A 17135-nucleotide genomic window follows, 5' to 3' on the forward strand; every position below is an offset into this window, starting at 1 on the left:
CATAGAAATATAATTACAAGTGAAACATCATTAAAAGAGACTGAAACATCCTGATCTTTTTCTTCAAGTAAAACATTCAATTTCAATGACAAAAGCTAAGTTTTATAATTTTATTTTATTAAATAACAGAGGAATACAAATAACAATTCCAAAATAGTAATGAAAAAAACTGACCAAAGAAAAAATGCTGACTCTGAACTTACATTCAATATTTCTGGGCAAACCAGAGAGATTTCAACAAGTCTGAGAAAGAAATACAGCATATTATGATCTAGAGAAACAACCCAAATTAGCAGTTTGCTGAATACATGTTAACCTTTACAATATACCACAAAGATACAACGAGGGTCTATTCAAATAGAATTATTCTTATATATCTTAAAAAAATAAATGGGAATTAATAAACCATTGCTTTCAAGATAGAAAAGCAATGAATCTAAAGTTTTCTTTTAATAAGTCAGATATCTGAGGTTTAAATGATTTTTAACTTCACAAGTTAATGAAATTTCAGGTTACTGTTTTTTTAAAAATAAAGCAGCACCACACTGAATCCACTGATCTTGGTTTCCTCCACAAGGTACATCAATATTTGTCACCACACGGTCTCTCTCCATGCTAGTGTAGACTGGTAAAGATATGCATTCCTCTGGAGAATATGGACCATATGCATCCTGTCAACAAGGAAGCAGCAGTTATCACTTGAACAGACAACAAAACATGAGAAAAGAATAATCTCCAGTGGTATGGTATTGAAAGCTGGATCCTAAGATACAGTTTAGACACAGCAGCCTTGGACAGGAAAGCCTTGGTCCAGGTGACAAAGGAGAGGGATAACCAACAAAGCAGAGACTTCAGAAAAAGTGCTAGATCCATAACTCAAACACCAGAAAGTATGTAACGGGGTGATCCTACATGTCAAAAGTGTCTGCAGACCAGGGAAGGGAAGTGCTGAACAGTTCCCTGCAGGGAGGAAGCCCCTTGGGAGCACCTGTGCTGTACTGCAGGGAGCTGCTAGCCATTTGCATTAAATGTCTCAATAGGAAATTAGCAAGTTAACTTTAAGCATTCAGATTTGAACTGAGTGCTTTGAAGTTCCATATGAATGAATTTATAATTTGTCTTCTCCTATACATGTGCTTTGCTGCTGCACAGCATCAGCAGTATTGCTATAGAAAACTATTCCAATTCTATCGTAAACACTACTTAAGGAAGCACCTTGGTTGCAGCCATGGCTTTACCTCTCAGTCTGTATCTTAGTGAGAAAGAAATGCTCTACTCTGAGAACAGGAACAGCTCCTCTCCACTGTCTGTACTACAAACTGAGTGTGCCTCAGTTGCAATTTCCTCCTAGGGCTTTGCACAGGGCATTGTCCATATGTGTCACCATAGAATTGAGCTCAAAGACTCAGTCCAGGCTTCCTACAACATAAAATTTAGGTTCCAACCCATGATGTATTTACTTAGGGCAAATAATTCAGGGTTTGGTTCACCTAATATATATTGGGCATGTTTTCTGTCACAATCAAATCATCCCGTCCTGTCACAGGAAAATGTTCAAAGATTTTCAAGAATCAAATAACAAAACAACACACTTGTCAGAAAGTAGTTTAAAATAGAAATCAGTGCCATTTTAATGCAAATAACATCAAATGTGAGTTAGTGATTCTCCAATACTAGAAAGTAACTAAAAACAGGAAAAAAGAAACATGCAAACAATAGCTGTTTCAAGCACTTTTCCTCGCATGTCAGTGTAAGCCATTACTCAAGAATTTTGCTGCCCCTTTTGAAAATCAACTTCCCCTGTCTTTTAGACATCGATGTTTAAGTTCCTACAGAAGGTGTGTGTGCTGTAATATTTGTACAGAGTATCTTAATAATCAGGAGTTTGTAAATAGAACTCAGCTGTTCTCAGAAGAATTATATTTACCCCATTTATTCCTTGGTTAACACTACAGAAGACAAAATGCTGAGCAGTCTGAGAGTTAAATGTTAATCAGAGATTTAAGTTCTGCTGAAATTTGGTCAGTTTCCCTTTTTTTACACCTTTCAGGGTCCAAATATCTGGTTTTGTGCCTTTCTGAATCCCACTGATGTTTTAAGGAATCACATTATTTGAGGGTTAAAACCACTCTCTGAAAGTTTGCTTGAACTACCAATCCTTATGTCCTTGGCTTAAGTACAGTCCAAAAATTCTCTTTGTCAGACTGCCTCACACACAGTTCCATTCCCCTTTAGTGACATCCTTCACAGCTTGGGATCTATCAGTGAATTAAAACTGGAAAGGACCTTCAGAGTTTAATGAGAATAAGCATCATGATAGTAGCTCAAAATATTCTGTTTTGAGCACTGCAGCACTTTGAGGGGGTTCTCTCAGAAATACTGTAGGCTGCTTTTTCAGACTTCACTTTGCTTAACTTGGTTTAGAAATTACCTCAAAGCATTGTATTGTAAACACGGATGTTTGCTTACTAGATTTCAAAAGATACATTTATAGGGAAAAGAAAGCAAATTCAAAACCTAAGAATCCTAAGGTAGTATGTTCAATTTTATGCACTCTCCTCCTAAGGAGAGGTAATGAAATAAGGGGAAATACATAATGTCCCAATTCTGCCTTGGTTTCTGAACACAGTGTTTGGTTATGGTCAATTTTTACAGTGAAACTCATAGCAAAACAACTCATGGGTAAAAGAACTTGGAAAATTTCTCCCTAGAGATGCTTTGTATTTAAAATCTGGGCAGTTGACAAGTTCTGGCCTGTATTTTATAAGAATTCTATTTTTTTCCAGCCCAAAGACTTCAGTTGCTATTTATTTCATATATGAACTACATTGGAAGTTTAATTCATTGAACTATCTCACCTCTACATTTTATAGATAAAGCTCTCTGCTGATATCAAACGTAACTTCTTAGCAATTACCTTTTAGACAGCTAAATTAAGATGAAAGGAACTCTACAATAAGCTGTTTTTAAGTTATAAGACACATTCTTGAATAAGTCCCATGTAACTTTCAGTGTTATTTATCAGAGATCGCTATTATAATTGGAGGGCAGAAGCAGTAACAATTTTTACTGTTTGGATTACTTTGCTTTCATCTTACAATCTGCAAGCACTGGCATTTTTTTTAAATTAGTGTAAGTAGGGGAAAGGCTTTCTTTGCTTACAGTTCACACCATATTCTCTATTTTTTTATTGCTGTTGCATTTTAATTCAAAGTTTAAAATGCAAAGAAAATATATTCTAGGAATGAAGTCCCAAACACATGTATACATTTACTAAATACACTTTTGAAAATATGCTAATGTTTTTAAAAGACAAGGGAAAAAAAAGGTATGACTGAAATAAAGCCCCTGCCTTTATCTTTATCTAAGCAATAGAAGTTAAAGAATATTGACAAAATTATAGTAAGTTCCTGCTTTAAATAAAAGAGATAATTGCTTTTCCTAGCATAGATAGGGAGTTTTATTTTGAAACGAAAGGGAAAACAGGTCAGCAGCATCATTCTGAAAAGCTACTACATAAAAAAAAATCAAATTATGGGTCTTGAAAGTTTAGGTCCTTTAATAATTTAGTACCTGTGGAATCCAGGCCATGTAACAAGGGAGAACAGATGACACACTGGGAGAATCATGCAGATTTTCTGAAAGTTGATTTCCATCAAAACGGCAACCTTCCAGTTGTAAGCCACTGATCTGCCGTGGAAATATGAAATATTCAAACATATATAACAGACTTGAAATGTCAATAATGATTACAATGTGCTTTAATAAATGATGAACCTTTTCACTGCGACCAAAATTTTAAATAACAGGAAATTAATTATTTTTATGTTCTGTGCGAGAATAGGAAACGTGATTTAAATTCAAGAGCTGCACCACACTTTAGTGTGAACTTCCTCTGATTTGGATTCATATTCTTTGAAATGTTAGAGCAAAATAACTGTAAATGTCATCATTTATGAAACTGCAGTTGCCTGGCATTAGATTAATGGAAATATGTTAGCAGCAGCCAAGCCAAGAAGAAGAGAAGAACAACCAGTGAAATAAGCATGACTTCCTGCTTGGACGTCTGAGCACAGCTTTCAAAGAATGGAATATGTGGTTACACAGCTTTTGCAGAGGCAAACAAAATACAGTGAAATAAAACGAGAGAAAATTTTATGTCACAAAACTCAGGATTGCTTAGATAAACTGTTATTTGTCAAAAAATTAAGCAAGAATCCGAGATGCTTCTATAAGCAACCATGCAATGTTTTATATGCAACATGCTTCAAGTGCTTTAAGTTAGTAAGTTATTTCAGTCTCTGAACTAAACATTCCTTTTTTTTTCCTTCACTGAAGTCCTCCAGAAATTAGTGACAGTGACAGCTATTCTGGATTTCTTCCAAATAAAATTTTGATATCTGCTGATTGCTTTATTTTCCCAGTACAAATAACAATAGTTTGCCAGTATAAATAATAATAATTACAATTATCAGCTTTAATATCTAATTATTCGTTTGATTCCAGACAGGCATTGCATTCTTCAAGAATTTGCTTCTTTAAATTCATACTTCTACGTCTGAGCTGGGGACTCTCCTTTAAAATGTGCAAGATGCCAATGTACATGTTCTAACATGAAAAAACATGTTTATAAGAGATGACGTTTAAAAGAGATATAAAACAAAGCTGTGTTTCTCCTCAGACAGAGAGTGAATAGAGAAGTGACAACATTGTTTGGAGCATTCTGTGCTCCACAGAGAATAGGACTTACAGTAATGCCTCCAACACTGTGGATAACCTGAACCAAAACAACCTCAAATGACAAGTTCAGAGTAGTATGACTTTTGGTCTAACTTCCACAAATTATAACAAGGCCTCAGTTAAATTAATAACATTTTCATACTTTCTAGCTGGAACTGCAAAAAACTCCTTGTCCTTCAGCCTCTTGTCAAAAGCTTAAGGTCTGTTCTTCATTGTGAAAGTGTGACACTACTCTCACTTCTGCCAAGAAGTTCCATCTGATTTAATTCATAATTAGTCTTCTCCTATACATGTGCTTTGCTGCTGCACAGCATCAGCAGTATTGCTATAGAAAACTATTCCAATTCTATCGTAAACACTACTTAGGGAAGCACCTTGGTTGCAGCCATGGCTTTACCTCTCAGTCTGTATCTTAGTAAGAAATGCTCTGCCCTGAAAACAGGAACAGCTCCTCTCCACTGTCTGTACTACAAACTGAGTGTGCCTCAGGTGCAATTTCCTCCTAGGGCTTTGCACGGGGCATTGTCCATATGTGCCACCATAGAATTGAGCTCAAAGACTCAGTCCAGGCTTCCTACAACATAAAATTTAGGTTCCAACCCATGATGTATTTACTTAGGGCAAATAATTCAGGGTTTGGTTCACCTAATATATATTGGGCATGTTTTCTGTCACAATCAAATCATCCCGTCCTGTCACAGGAAAATGTTCAAAGATTTTCAAGAATCAAATAACAAAGCAACACACTTGTCAGAAAGGAATTTAAAGTAAAAATCAGTGTAATTTTAATGCACAGAACATCAAATGTGAGTGATAATCATTAATTTATTGATATTTCAGGCTGGAGGTATGCTGTAAAAAAAGACTGGATATCTTATATTAATATAACTGACAATTGTTAATAATAGAGTTTTTATATTAATGCTGATATGCATTTCAGATTTACAATAAATTTTTTGTCACTATTTATATTAAGTTCTACCCTACCTCATACTATCTACTACCAAATAAGTTTCTTACTATGTTACTTTCTTACTTTCACTCTTTTCTACAATATCAGAAAATGGAATGCCAAAAGGAATGACTTCTTGCTTTTGTACAACAGTGCAATCAGTGCACAAAGCAAACAGAAGAGATATATTTGCATATCAATATGTGATTATAGTTCAATATCCATACATTTTCAGTACCTTTTGTTAAAGCAATCCAAAGTGAAATAACAGGAGATGTAGTTTTATACAGATTGACTCTAAATCAAATATTCATCACATCCTACTAGAAGAGATCTACTTCACATCACATGTCTAAACTATCACCTGAATTATCACCAATAATTTAACATCTGATTTGGTAATTCCCACAGCCTAAGGTATGTTCTTGGCCTGATTGAGCATTCCCCTGTCTACTTTGTAGTTACACTGACAGTTCTAGCACTGCATGCTTCTGACTTACAGATGATCACAGGGTATATTATTTGAATTTTTTGGCACAGAAAGATATTCCAAATGTCTACAATTGCTGAAGCATAATGTCATTTTTTTAAAATTACAGGAAGATGGAGAAAGCACTTCCATCATCCACATCATAAAGAGATTTCCTCCTTCTTTTCCTTATCAGAACAAATTTTACACCATCAAAAACTTTTAAAATTAAAGGCAAGGAAAAAGACCTTGAAGAACATGTCTTCAAAGCAGTCCCTAACTGGCAATATGACTAAGCAAGTTATACAAAGTATTTGTAAATCTCAGGTTTAAATTCATCTGCATTCCTACTTGCTCCAATCCTTCTACAAAGACATGCTATTAGACCAATTAAATATTCATTGATTCAGGAACTTGAGCATGACTCTCCCATATCATGAAGCACAGCTCCCCAACCATGTGAGTACAGAATCAAGTTTCTTAGTAGAATTAGTTGCAAAAAGTGAAATAGCACCATTTGCACGAATTGAAACTCATAAACCTCAGAATAGCCTATACCAGAGCCTGGTTCCCTTAGGGGAGTCTGGTAAACTCCAATTTCTGATTTAGGTGGGATAAAACAAGGTCCCAGCTTGTGTTTAAGGACTTGCCTATTTTGCTGGTTTAATTTATTTTTTGTTGAAACTCCCTCAGAATAGCTCCTCATTTGACAAGGTTAGCCTGAATTCTTGAAACTGCAGACACAATGTTTACTTTACCAGTATTAAAATTCATACTGCTCAGGTGGACCAAGCCTAATGTGCAATCCTGAGGATTCTTCTCAAACAAGACACATCTTAGAGAATTATTTTTCTGAATCAATAACGTTTTTAAGCCCTAGTTACAGTCCATGTGGTATTTAGCTTTACTAATGTGAAAGTTTCTCCCCATTTCTTTATGAGCATGAGGAAGGACTCATGGTAAGGAATATAAATATTCAGCATTGCAAAGTGTTCCAAAGCCTTTCTGTTCATCAGAGATTCAAAGAAGTGAATATACTACTGAATACTTACTAACAGAGATTCACTGAATATTGCTCTTACAGATGAAAAGATAATATTCAAATCAAGTTAATAAACTTGAGAGGATTCTTATATTTTGTTAAAAACAACCACTCACCTAACTGCTTGTACTATTCCTGTGGCAGAAAATTTGCTCTTAAACAAAATCTTCTTTTTATTTTTTTATTCCTCTCAGAACACCATATTCACTCTCATAAAGCAATAGAAAATATACATTAACCCTTTTACCTACCTATCACATATACTGCTAAGAGTGTACTTTAATTAATATTACCAAAATTTTACCACATAAATTTTCACATAACAAAAAACTATAAGCTTCAATTAGAAGTTTATAACAGTTGGAGTACTTTTAGAAAACTCTTTCCTCTAATCACCCTTTAATTCTTTATTTTCCAAGCAGCTATTTCAATCTAGCAACTGCAAAATATTGTGATATTTTTTAATATATGAAAACACTGAGATAGTATTATTCATGCATGGTGTTCAGGTATTTGACATTGACTTCTGACATTTTTCAAAGATGTTAGGATTGTTTAGAAGAAGGTCAGGCTTTTAGAACCCTCAGCTGACAGTTAGCCTAATAAATGAGTGGTCTGAGATGTGAAACTGAGTTTTGGCTTACTGTTATGGACTTAGAAGTCTTGGGCGAATCTGTAACCTCAGAACATGTGATTTATAGGCTCTGTTATATACCAGCTTTATTCCAAGGAAACAAACTAAATGTCTCTAAGTTTATTTCTCTCCAAGTTCTAGGCTCCTATCTGCCTCTCATTAAACAAAGTAGACAACCATTAGTCTTACTTAAATACCAGATATATTGAGTAATTCTCCAAATTATATTCTCTAGTTCCAACAGGAATTAATTCAACAAAGTTCAAAAGATTATATTGTATAAAGGTCAGATTGGATGATTACAGTTATCCTTACTGGCCTTACAATCTATTAATATTTTAGAAATATGAATTTTCACACATTCTCTATTAATAGTTTTAAATAGTTTTGGCAGCCAGGCCTGAACCCTACTATTTCCCACAGCCTTCAGTCTGCCTGTATTATTAGACAGACTAGAGAAGGTGCCATGAAGGTGCTGTGCCACTTGCTTTCTTTCCTAGTCTCTCTGCTTTAGCTGCACATCAGCACATGGGCATGTTGTGAGTGCCCTGCATGAGCCATGTGTGTTTCTGTGAGGATGCAGTTTTAAGCATCACGTTCTATGCTGAATGCAGCACTTGGAACTGTGCAGGATTGTCATGGGACCAACATACCTGCTGAAAGACATAGCACAGAAAACCTATTTAGTCAATTCCCTACAAAATTAAGTATAAAATAGGTGCACAGAAATCTGGATCCAGCTGAAGTGGCAGTTGCACTTGAAATGTTAAGAAGCTAAACTAAATCATTTGAGGATTCATCTCTACTTTGCTGTCTAAGCAATAAGTGGTGACTTTATAACTGCTGGCTGTAGCCCTAAGCAGCCATTAAAAAAATGTTGGGTCTTTATCATATCAAAAACTAGTCATATTATAGCTTACTTTCATATACTTCCTTAGAAGTCTCTTTCCAGTGGTCAACAAATGCTAACACATAACCTTAGATTTACAGATTTGCATGTGCATTTCCTCTTGTTACATGCCAAAATTCTTTCTGGACAAGAATTAGACTTTGCCTACTGGAATTGCAGCTACAATTATTATTTAAGAGGTGGTTGAAGAGAATGGAGCAATAAGCTTAATTCTTAAAAGAGCACTGTGACTGAGGAGGAGAAAAAAGGTAACTGCCTTCCTTTTCTAATTTCTGTGGAATTTTTGCACTACCATTTTTGTACCTGTATCTCATTAGCCAGCCTTTGTATCTCAGGTACACCAGTGTATTTATAGTTTAGTTTTCCAGAACGTTTATAGACAGATGACTTGGACAATGCTAATAAAACATCCTCATAAAATTCTAGTAAAATACCTTAACTTGAAGTTTGCCTTCCTGTATTCGCCCTTTCCATGATGCTGTAAATTTAAGGCTGTCCACTGAACAGCTCATTACTCTGCAAGGGAAACACGTATACAGTAAATCTTACAGACATACAACAACAGGAAATAAAACACAAAATCAAATCCAATGTATTTTCAATGTGTACCATACCATACTAAGTTTCATTTTGAACAAAATACAATTTTAATTTAATAAAAAAAAAAAATCAGCATTTAAACTAGCAACTCAGAGTTATTTCACTTCAAGGCAAGAAAGACAAATGAGATGACTAATGACAGCAATCGATATAATTTGCTGGATCTGTATCTTGAAAATGAAATAACCATCTTCACACATAGGGAACAATGGCATATTAGCACAAATTGGCAGATTATTTTTCCCTCACCTTGCAGTCTCCTGGCGTAAGGCATTGAGAAATGTGTCTGGATGAAACAGCTCTGAAAGGTCAAGAGTGTCTGACAGTAGTTTCTGTTTATCTGCTTTTTCCACCCAATTCTAAAAGATAAAAGAAAAAAAGGAAAATCAAGGAATCCTGAAGTCATTGCTTGATTCAACAATTTGAGTTATGTGGGTTTGTCAATTATTATGATTAAGGAAAAATATTTGTGTTAATATACTGTAAGCTCAAAAATTTATGTTTCCATTATTTCAAATGAGCAAACAGAATATGAATGCCATATAAAAGCATAAAAAAACCTGGCACTTTATGCATAATGTGATTCATCCACTCTACATAAACTTCTGTTCTATTCCTTGTACAGTGCAGCTCACTCTGTACAAGGAAAATTTATCAAGTTTCTAACATTGTTGAAAACCTATTTCACCTTTACTTACAGGAGAGTTTATGTTTTCCCTCAAAATATCTGTCATTATTGTTTTTGCTCTACTAAGTTCAGGCAAATAATTGCATTTCTTTGAAGTATGCTTTAAGATAATTCTTTTGTATAAATGGCATATTATATTCAAGAAACACTTGATTTTCAGTGTGCAGTAAGAGATTTTATAAGTACTTACCAACAAGTTTTTGAAAACATCTCCAAGTATCAGGTGGATGCTGCCATTTGTAGTGCATCAGTTTGAGACATGAATTCATAGAAGTTGTTACAAGATAAAAACTGGCCTCTGTTATATGTGATAATTAATGAAACTAATAAAGGTGGAAAGAATAACTGGCCTCAATTATCCTTACAGAATACATGCCTCAATGAAACCTGTTACGAGAAGCAGCAAACTTGCAATTTCCCAGCATCTTTCAGTGACCTTAAAACACTCATTTGTGTCAGCAACACATTACAGGCCAGCATGAGAAAAGAGACATACATTTCACCTTGCAATGTTGATAAACCATACTTCCTAAGTCAAGCAATCTGAGTTTGATCCTCAAAACAATAATGATCACAGACTAAAGAATTTGTTATCTTCAGACAAGTTAGTTAGGGACCTGAATGGTTATGCAACAGTCCACACTCAAAATCCTCACTTGAAACTTTTATAATGTATCTCTTTGGTACTATTTCTTTACACAATATAGTCACAGTCCTGACTATGGTACTGTAGCATAAACCCAAAGTCACTGTATAACCTACTCTATAAGTAGCTGAAAGCCATATGCTTCTGCACAGAAAGATTAAGTGTTCAAGGCCAGGCTGGATGGGGCGCAAGCTGGTCTAGTGGAAGGTGTCCCTGCCCAGGGCAGGGGGTTTAGAACTAGATGATCTCTAAGGCCCCTTTCAACCCAACCCATTTTATGATCTACTAAGCTCTTTAGAGACTAAGATTCCATATGCTATCACTAAAAAGAGAAAGAGAAGACCCGCACCTTTCTAAATACCAACTACTGAAAGATTATAAAATTGCTCTAGTCACTGAATAAAAAATCTTGGAAATTACACTCTCATTACACACTGCACCTGCCAAGTACCTTGTTGAAAATGTACTTTATTGTATTCTTTGAACTGCTCACTGCTGAATAATTCCATAGAAGCATTTTGGAACTGACAACATCATCTAAAATGCAAGCAAGTATCACTCAGTGAATTTTATTTTATTTAGTCAATGCGTCACACACATATCCATAATGTTTCCACCATGTTCAAACCTTTACTCAGTGATCTTTTTATCTGCCACATCACTGTTTATAAGCCCTCAATCCAAACAATTATGAATCCGTTAGGATATTTTTGCTTTACATTTTCATTAGGTAAACGCATACAGTTAATGACTCTTGTCTGCATGATTCTTTTAATGACTTCATATAACAATTTCGTTTATCATACAGCAATAACTGGATTCGGGTTAGGACAGATTTTGTAAATTGTTTTGTGTAACAAAAGTAGACATAATCATTTCAACTTGTATTTAATATAATCATTCTATTGCTGTCAGCAAATAAACTTTTAATGCAACTGCTAAAGAGAAACACTGTCAAGAACACAGACGACAATATTCGACTTAATTAAAAGACCAGTAATGGATATATTAATTCTGAATTCATATAATTAAGTAGCACAAGGATATACACAAGAGCAAAAACTTTCATTAGATCATAAAAGCAAAGTTCATAATTGCTTGTACTGCTCTACATAAAGCTGAAGATATAGCTCATTCACAGCTATTTAATCATAATTTTAGATTTGGATGCAATAAAATGATTATAAAATGCATTTTATGACACAAGTGTAAAAATTAGTCTTATGCTTATTTTAGTCTTATTTGACCACATGGCAGCATGTCAGTGAAGTGCTACAGTCACAAAAGACAACACCACTCTGTTAAATGGAACATTTGTCACTAGTACGTCCCCTGCCACTGCCATAAGGTTTGCAAAAGATTGGGTGTTGAGGGGAAGGAAGTTTAAGCTAAGCTGTAGAAAGACTGAAGTAATGTTTCTTGAAAAGGAGAAATCCTGTAACACATCCAAACTCCTACAAAAAACATATTGACTCCATTTGTTAAAGTGATGCAGAGTTGTTTGACTTCTTATTCAGCTTAGATGGCCATGCAGCAGTTCAGCCTAAAGGGCTTTCTTCCACCACCAACTCAGCAGAAAACTCCCCTTCCTGACAGATAGGCCACAAGAATGCACGCATTTGTCACTTGGCAGCTGCATTACAATGAGAAGACTGCCATCAACTCCAAGACTCTGCAAAATCTAGATGCTTGTCTCCTTGTGGTTCAGGCCAATACCCATGTTTTCCCATCTGCTTCCTCACTCCTGACTCCCATAATATGGTCTTTAAGAGGTTTGCTGCAGTTCAGGATGTGTTTTTCTTCTTCAAAACAGCTAATAGTCAAGATCTAAACACACTAAAGGCCATTTTCAGTGCATTAATGAATAATAATCTTTGTTTAGATATGGCAGCTATGATATCTAGGAAAAGGCATATCAAGCTTAAACAGTGTACAACTTATTTTTTAAAATAAATTAATATTATATCAATAATTCCTATTATACTAACAATGTGGTCTACAAATTTAAATATCCTGACCCTGAAAACACCTATATTAAAAAAATAAAATTAAAAAACCTGTTGTACACTCTTCCTTGGAACTATTTATTTCAATATTTCCTGAATCTTTCTTATTACAATTAAACTAGAAATTTAAGTTTGAACTATTATAGATTAATTTTGCAAATTATGATTATAAATATAAAACTTATCAGCAATACCCAAAATGCTTGCAAAGTAGTTCCTAGCAGGATATTCCAAAACTTAATTAATGTGGCGTACTGTTTGGTATAATAAAAGGTGTATTTTTCCTTATAAAAACAAGTCTCTAAGTGTGGTCTCAGGTGGTTCAAGTAATATTTTTTCATGTATCTTTACATCCAAGAAGCACCTATTCAATTTTCAGAGAGAATCCTTCCTTATCATCTGTAATCCTAACTGCACCTCACTGAACAGTGGAAGAAATAAGGAGGCTGCCAGATTTTCACATTATCATTTATACAACTTTAGGATCACAGAACTCCTCTAAAATGAATCAAGTACTCTTTCTTTACCAGTTCTAATTCATTCCAAATGTGTTTCTTTCTACTGTGCTTTTCTGTTGCTGTGATCCCAGAAGAGAACTTCTATTGAAAATCACATAAATCACTACAAAAGTGATTTGATTTCTGTGCATAGATGAAAAATTGTATTAAGTGTAATATGAATATGCACAGCTAGAATCTGTGCAGTACAATTCTGATTTTCGATTAGTTTTAGAGAGATTCAACATTACTAGGGAAAAACGTGCAGGACTTTGAATAAGTCTGAAAGCAAACAATGGTGAGTAGCACTGCTAGGGGAGTTAGTATTCAGTTAGCCAGAGTTTAGACTGAGCAAAGGTCAGTCAAAATAGTTATGCTACAGTCCTATTTTCCACACAGTGCAGCAGCTGTTCCACAAGTGTGCTCCTAAGTGTTGGCATTCAGTGGTAAATGCCAGCAGGATGATTGCATTACAGTTCAAAGAAATGAAATAAAGGGCTTTTTTCAGGCATTGAGCACAAAGGGGGTAACACATAGGTTCTGTGGAACAATTGGTATAAAACAATTTGCTCCATGTGGCAGGGGTTTTTTTTTGTATGTGAAATCCTTGAGCCACTATTCTTGAGCTAGTTATCTTTTATTAAATGAACACGTGAATACTGCAGTATTTCAGATATATGATGAGATGTTGGCACATACTATCTTTCAAATGTTGAATAGCACAGTAATTTAATTCAGAGTTTATCTTTGGTTTAAATATTCCCTTCCCTCTCCTCCCCTTCTTTCCTCTCTCCTCCTTTTCTCCTGTTTTTCCTTTCTTTCATGCAGACCAAAACTGCTGCCTAGTGCTTTAAATAAAATACTATTATTACTTTCTTTCAGTTTGACACACCTCAGAAACCCCTGTTTGTTCAGGAAGTCTGAACAGTAACACAATAGCACAGTGTTAGTGCGTGAACATTCTGAGCCTGGCAGCATCAGCTCCCTGTTTGTTCAGGAAGTCTGAACACTAACACAATAGCACAGTGTTAGTACTTGAACATTCTGAGCCTGGCAGCATCAGCATGCCAGCTAACAATGTGCTAGAAGCAGATATGCAGAAAGGCATAGCTGAGGGAAGCATTAGCTAATGTGATCTCATTCTGGTTATGGTATTAATTTATTTTTTATCAAAATAGGAACTTAACTTTCCATGAATCGCTGTTTCCAACGTTAAACATAGATACACGGTGATGCTGAGGCGTAAGACCAGCAATGTATTACTGACAAGTCTATGACTAAGGTATGTCAAAAATACCTACTTTCAGATATATCCTGTAGGATCACTAAACACAGAATCCAACTAAGGTATGCCAAAAATACCTACTTTCAGATATTTCCTGTAGGATCACTAAACACAGAATCCAGTTAGGCAATACTCTTAGGCTTCACGCCTTCTAATCTTTTCTTTTTCCCTAACTAAATACGTCAGTTACCAGGTGCTAGATTGCATTTGCAACTACGCAGAGTATAACTGGGTAAGGAAGTCTAAGAGCTGAAATTATTCCTTGGTGGAACCAACTTCCCACCTCCACTAGTAAGTTGCAGGGGAGGGAAAACAGTGACACACAATATTCAATTGCAGGTAACAGACTAGATTGCCTAACATAACCCTTAGACAAAGTCAGGACTACATCAGACATAAATCCTTTGCAGAGCTCTGGAGCAGGGATGCTTGAAATCTGTATTGTGATGGTGCTGGTGTGACTAACCAGGGGTAGAGAATACTCAACATATTAGCCGCTAGTAATGATGGGATGCACTGCAGTGATTTGTAGTAATAGAACCACAGTAATTTATAGTACCAGCTTGAAGGCTATGTTACAATAAAGAGAGGCAACAGAGAACTGCTTACTTTGCTATGGCTCATTTTCTCTGGAAACATCCCATGAGATACAGACTTTCTGCTAAGCATCTCCCCCACAGTCCTTGTTCCTGTTCACAGGACCCCTTGGACTGCAGTCACCAGTCTCTCTTCTTTTTCTCTTTCTTTTTAAAACTGTTTACCACTCATTTATTTTTTGCTAACACCCTCTCTTGAGGCTGTCAGAGAGAAAATCTCTCAGCCATGCCTGTGTCACAGAACTCTATTAGCCACTATTCAGGCTTAATCTAACTCTCAGATATGTATGCAATGTTTATCAAACATACTAAAGCAATCTAATCAGAAATTGTTAAACTCTGTGGGGCACATATCCCAAAATGCCCATAGAATCAATCATAGAATCATAGAATTTTAGGGGTTGGAATGGCCCTTACAGACCATCTAGTCCCAATGCCCCCTGTCATGGGCAGGCACATCTCCCCACTAGACCCAAATATATGACAGTGAAAAAGCAAAGAAGGAAATCTATTTTTTCTACAAGAAAATAGAGAGCACAGAATGGAAACAGTGGCTGATGCAACCCTGCCTAAACAAAGGAACTAAATGACTGCATGGCCATGTCTGTGACATGGCATCCCGGCACACCATGCCAGCTCATGCTGAAGCTACTTACACTCCATTGAACAGAACACTGCAACATACTATGCCAGCTCATGCTGAAGCTACTTCACTCCATTGAACAGAACACTGCAACATGGGATTGCTGCTCAGGCTATCAGATGGTTTGTTCAACAAAGCGTAACTCTGTGTAGAGACCGAAAATAATTAAGTTGGGTGTCTTTTAATTGGTGCAGTAAGCTGGTATGGATTGCTGTTTGTTCCTACATAGTAAAGCCAAGGCAGTTAGTGTGAAGGTATGTCGAGTGCAGCCTATCAGCTATATGAAGTTTATAAAACTTTTCTTTAAACCAGACAGGGAATTTTTCTCTTTAGGTCAATCCCAAAAGAACAGCTCATCATCAAGGCTGTAGGTCTCGTTCAGATGTCCTGTCACACTTGAGGGCCAGAACAATGCCAAAGAGCATTAGCATAGCATGAAGCTTCATTCAAAACTGTTCTCAGGAAGTAATCCAGAGAAAACATACATTAGGGATTAATTTAAGGAAAAAATACTTCACATTTTGTAGAACAACACATCTTTTTTTGTTATATTTTTAATGCTTTTTTGTTTGGGGTTTGGGGTTTTTTTAGCTACAATGCCTTTAAAATTTAAATTCTTTCTGTTAGAGAAATAATTCATTCATGAAATTAAACATTTTGGCACCCAATCACAATTCAGAGAAGGGCCAAATTCAACCTCAGCTTAGGTTGTTCGGGGCATTATCTACTCTAGCTCTGTACATCTCCAAAGTGGAGGTTCCACAAAGCCCTCTGGGCAATGGTTTTTTTTTTGACTGAACAGTCAAAAGCTGGACAACTGTTTCAGATGTGGCCTCAAAATTGCAAACCAGGAAGAAATAAAAACTCCCTTTGGTCTTTAATAAGGTCATTAAGAATTTTACATTTCTATGGTATCGTGGTATCTTTGGTTACTTGCATTTTTAACAAATTTGCACCTAATAAAGCAGCACAGTTTTAATTTTATTACTCTAGTAATATCTTACTGCATTTTTTATTTGATGTATTCTTCTGCTGATATATTCAAATCTTTTTACTTTCTCAGTATGATAACAAAATACACGTATACACATGACAGAATAAATAAACCTTTTTCCTAGATTCGTAATCTATGTATCTGACTAATGAATAATATTTGCTTTAGTTCTAAATTACTTACTGCATTTTGCCTGATTTGTAGGTAATTTCAGTTGATTAATTTATCATATGGGATCATGAAATATTAGAAATAACACTAAAAATGCTAAATATAGAGAATCTATAGTAAAACACATTGTATGTATAAGGAAAAGCATATACAATACTGTACAACAGTACAAACCTGATGGGAATTTTTAAACTCAAGCTCAGATATAGAGAACAGATTCCTCATTGCATTGTAACACCCTTAGTTCAGAGTCACTATGTGG

General features: G+C 35.4%; 1 protein-coding gene across 1 annotated transcript in view; it reads right to left on the minus strand.

The window, feature by feature from the left end:
* Nucleotides 1–512: 512 nt before the first annotated feature.
* DYNC2H1 (dynein, cytoplasmic 2, heavy chain 1) overlaps nucleotides 513–17135 on the minus strand; it is a gene marked incomplete at its 5' end in the record, with an annotated part of 150712 nt that continues 134089 nt past the window's right edge. The window contains 4 exons of the mRNA XM_009072160.1: nucleotides 513–671; nucleotides 3574–3690; nucleotides 9182–9263; nucleotides 9597–9706. Of these exons, the coding sequence (XP_009070408.1) occupies nucleotides 513–671; nucleotides 3574–3690; nucleotides 9182–9263; nucleotides 9597–9706 (468 nt within the window). The remainder of the gene's footprint in view (nucleotides 672–3573; nucleotides 3691–9181; nucleotides 9264–9596; nucleotides 9707–17135) is intronic.

Source organism: Acanthisitta chloris, unplaced genomic scaffold (genome assembly GCF_000695815.1).
Source record: "Acanthisitta chloris isolate BGI_N310 unplaced genomic scaffold, ASM69581v1 scaffold7743, whole genome shotgun sequence".
Taxonomy (NCBI): Eukaryota; Metazoa; Chordata; class Aves; order Passeriformes; family Acanthisittidae; genus Acanthisitta; species Acanthisitta chloris.